Here is a 2,583-nt window from a genome sequence, read left to right on the forward strand (position 1 = left end):
AGGAGGCCGCCTGGCCAGTGTGAAATCCCACATCCACCCTGCAATAAGGAGTGACCTCTCCCCTCTCCCCTGGGGTGAACAAACGGGTCTGAGTGGAGAACCTGGACATTCATTCCTGCCCGGTGTCATGAGGTGATGCCCCTTACCCACAACTAGCATGATGTCAGAGGAATCCTGCTAAAACAGAAGATTTAAACACAATCCGGAGTCTCATTACACCAAAAACGTCCAGCAGGCAACCAAGATCATAAATCATACCAAGAACCAAGAAAATCTCATCTTAAATTTTAAAAGACAATTGGCAGAGGCCCAAACCAACATGATGCAGATATTGAAATAATCTGACAAGGATTTTGAAGAATCACAAAAATATCTCAACAAACAATTTTAAAACAGAAAATCTCAGTGAAATAACTGAAGATATAAAGAAGAACCAAATGGAGATTTTAGAACTAGAAAATATAATCGCCAAAATTAAAAACTCAATGGATAAGCTTAACAGCAGAATGGAAGGGAAGGAGGAAAAGAATCAATGAACAAATGAACTTGAAGACCAAACAATATAAATTACCCAAGTTGAGTCAATTATCCAAAAGGAGTAATTTGGGTAAAAATAATAATTTCCTTTTCCTCTTGTGTTTTCTAAATTACGTTTGAAAATTAAAGTGAAAAGTATAACACTATCTAAATGTTAATTTCAAAGAATGTAGAAGAAATATTTAATAAAATTATATTGTAAATGGAGGTGGTAAAGGGACTTAAAGGGAGGTGACTTTTCTACACTTATCTCCAACTGACAATATGAACACCAGTGGATCTCCATGATGATAGAATCATTCTATATCTTGATTTCAGGGTTGAATCTACTTGCATGGTAAAATGCCTATACATATACTATATGCACACATATACTATAGGCACACATTGGTTTCTAAGTCCATTTACTGGTTTTGATTTTGTACAATAGTTACGCAAGATTAGCCACTGGGGGACCCTGGGGAACACTGGGTGAAAGACACATGGAACCTCTCTGTATTATCTTCGTAAATCCCTATGTATCTAAAATAATTTCAAAATGAAAACTTTTTAAATAAAAGAGGATTGAAGGGGCAACTTCACAGGCACTTAGGGAGCTCCCATTTCACTCTGGAGGCCAGACATGAAGGGAGGTGGTGCCCAGAGAACAAAGCGTTCTGGACAGGAACCTTCAGTCAGACCCTCACCTTATCCTCAAGTGACATCACAAAGCCTCAGAAGCCCCGCCTACCACTCAGAAGTCTTGCCAGCTGAACTACATGTCAGGTCTGTGCTTGCTTTGAAAGCAGTTGTTCAACCTTGCTGAGCAAACTGATCTGCCTGTTCAGTTACATCGGAAGGAAAATGGCCCCATGTGAGCAACAAGTTCAACCGTTTGACACTCGTTCCTAAGCTCTTACAAAGGGCAAGACCAATTCTCCCCATATTTTCTTGGTCGTGTGGGCAGTCTGTTTCTACCACATATCTCAGCTGTCTTTGAGAAACCTATGTCTTCCCCACAGCTTCCAGCCTTCTTATGGGACAAGCATACACTAACCACAACCTTATCTGATCCTGCTTACCTGGTCAAAGTCCTCTTCTTCTTTGCACTCCTGATGACTCTGGTCACATTACTTATCCTAGTCTGGAAGGTAACCAGAGACAAAGGCAACAAAAACAGAGAACCAGACCAAAGAAAGGAGGTGACACTGCTGGCTTGAAGACCTATGGTTCTTGGTGGAGACTCCATTGAGGTGAAGACCTGGAGGCCAAGAGGCGGACCACTTAGAAGCTGTCTTAAAGGTAGAGCATGGAAAAGAAGAACTGCTTCGGGCACTGCATCCCCCCTGCCAGATGCTCCCCTTGGCCGCCTCCTCTATGACCCACTTCTGCTATAATTCACATTCATTCTGCTGCTCTTTGTCTTCTCCAACTCCTGAGTTTAAATGTCTTCTCTCCGTGGATCTTTCCAGACTGAAATTATAAATGGCTTTTGATTTTTGCATTAACAGATGAAAAGGAAAAATGGAGGATTAACAATCACTTACAAAGCCCAAATTTTTAAAATTGGATATGTGTTGACTCTGGGATATTGAAATTATTGGAAACTCATAGCATCTCAAACTCTACAATAAAGCCATAGTGGAAGCTCAGTTCCAGAAGATCCTTGAAAGGCTCACCTACCCTGAATTCTAGGTAAAATTCTCCCTCCTCCTCACCTAATTCTTGGAATAAAGAGTATTTCCTCTCAAAAAAAAATAATTTGAAGCACCAAGTGCTTTATCTCTTTTCTTCCCCATCCTCCAACTTTGTGGGTTGGCAAATTTTTAAAATAGCATATTCTAAAGCCATACTTTTGTTTGATTTTTAAGAATCTTTTCTGAATTTGGAACACATTAACTTCCTTTGCAAATGAAATATAAATTAAAGCACAATGTTTTAAAAATCCATACCCTCAGAAAATTAGGCTTGAGTACACAACCCCCGCTTTCTGGGTTGTGTACTTTGGATCTCAAACCATGGGTCATTCATTCCCTTTCACTTTAACCCATAGAAATGAAGGAGCTT

The 2,583-nt window shown here is 40.0% G+C and overlaps 1 protein-coding gene across 1 annotated transcript; it reads left to right on the top strand.

Annotated features, from left to right (window-relative positions):
- The first annotated feature begins 1,262 nt into the window (after positions 1 to 1,262).
- SMIM42 (small integral membrane protein 42) lies at positions 1,263 to 2,297 on the top strand. Its single transcript, XM_070780606.1, has one exon. It carries the CDS (start codon positions 1,524 to 1,526, stop codon positions 1,734 to 1,736), a length of 213 nt encoding a protein of 70 aa, XP_070636707.1. The 5' UTR covers positions 1,263 to 1,523; the 3' UTR covers positions 1,737 to 2,297.
- Positions 2,298 to 2,583: the final 286 nt, after the last annotated feature.

Source organism: Bos indicus, chromosome 3 (assembly GCF_029378745.1).
Source record: "Bos indicus isolate NIAB-ARS_2022 breed Sahiwal x Tharparkar chromosome 3, NIAB-ARS_B.indTharparkar_mat_pri_1.0, whole genome shotgun sequence".
In the NCBI taxonomy this organism is placed as follows: Eukaryota; Metazoa; Chordata; class Mammalia; order Artiodactyla; family Bovidae; genus Bos; species Bos indicus.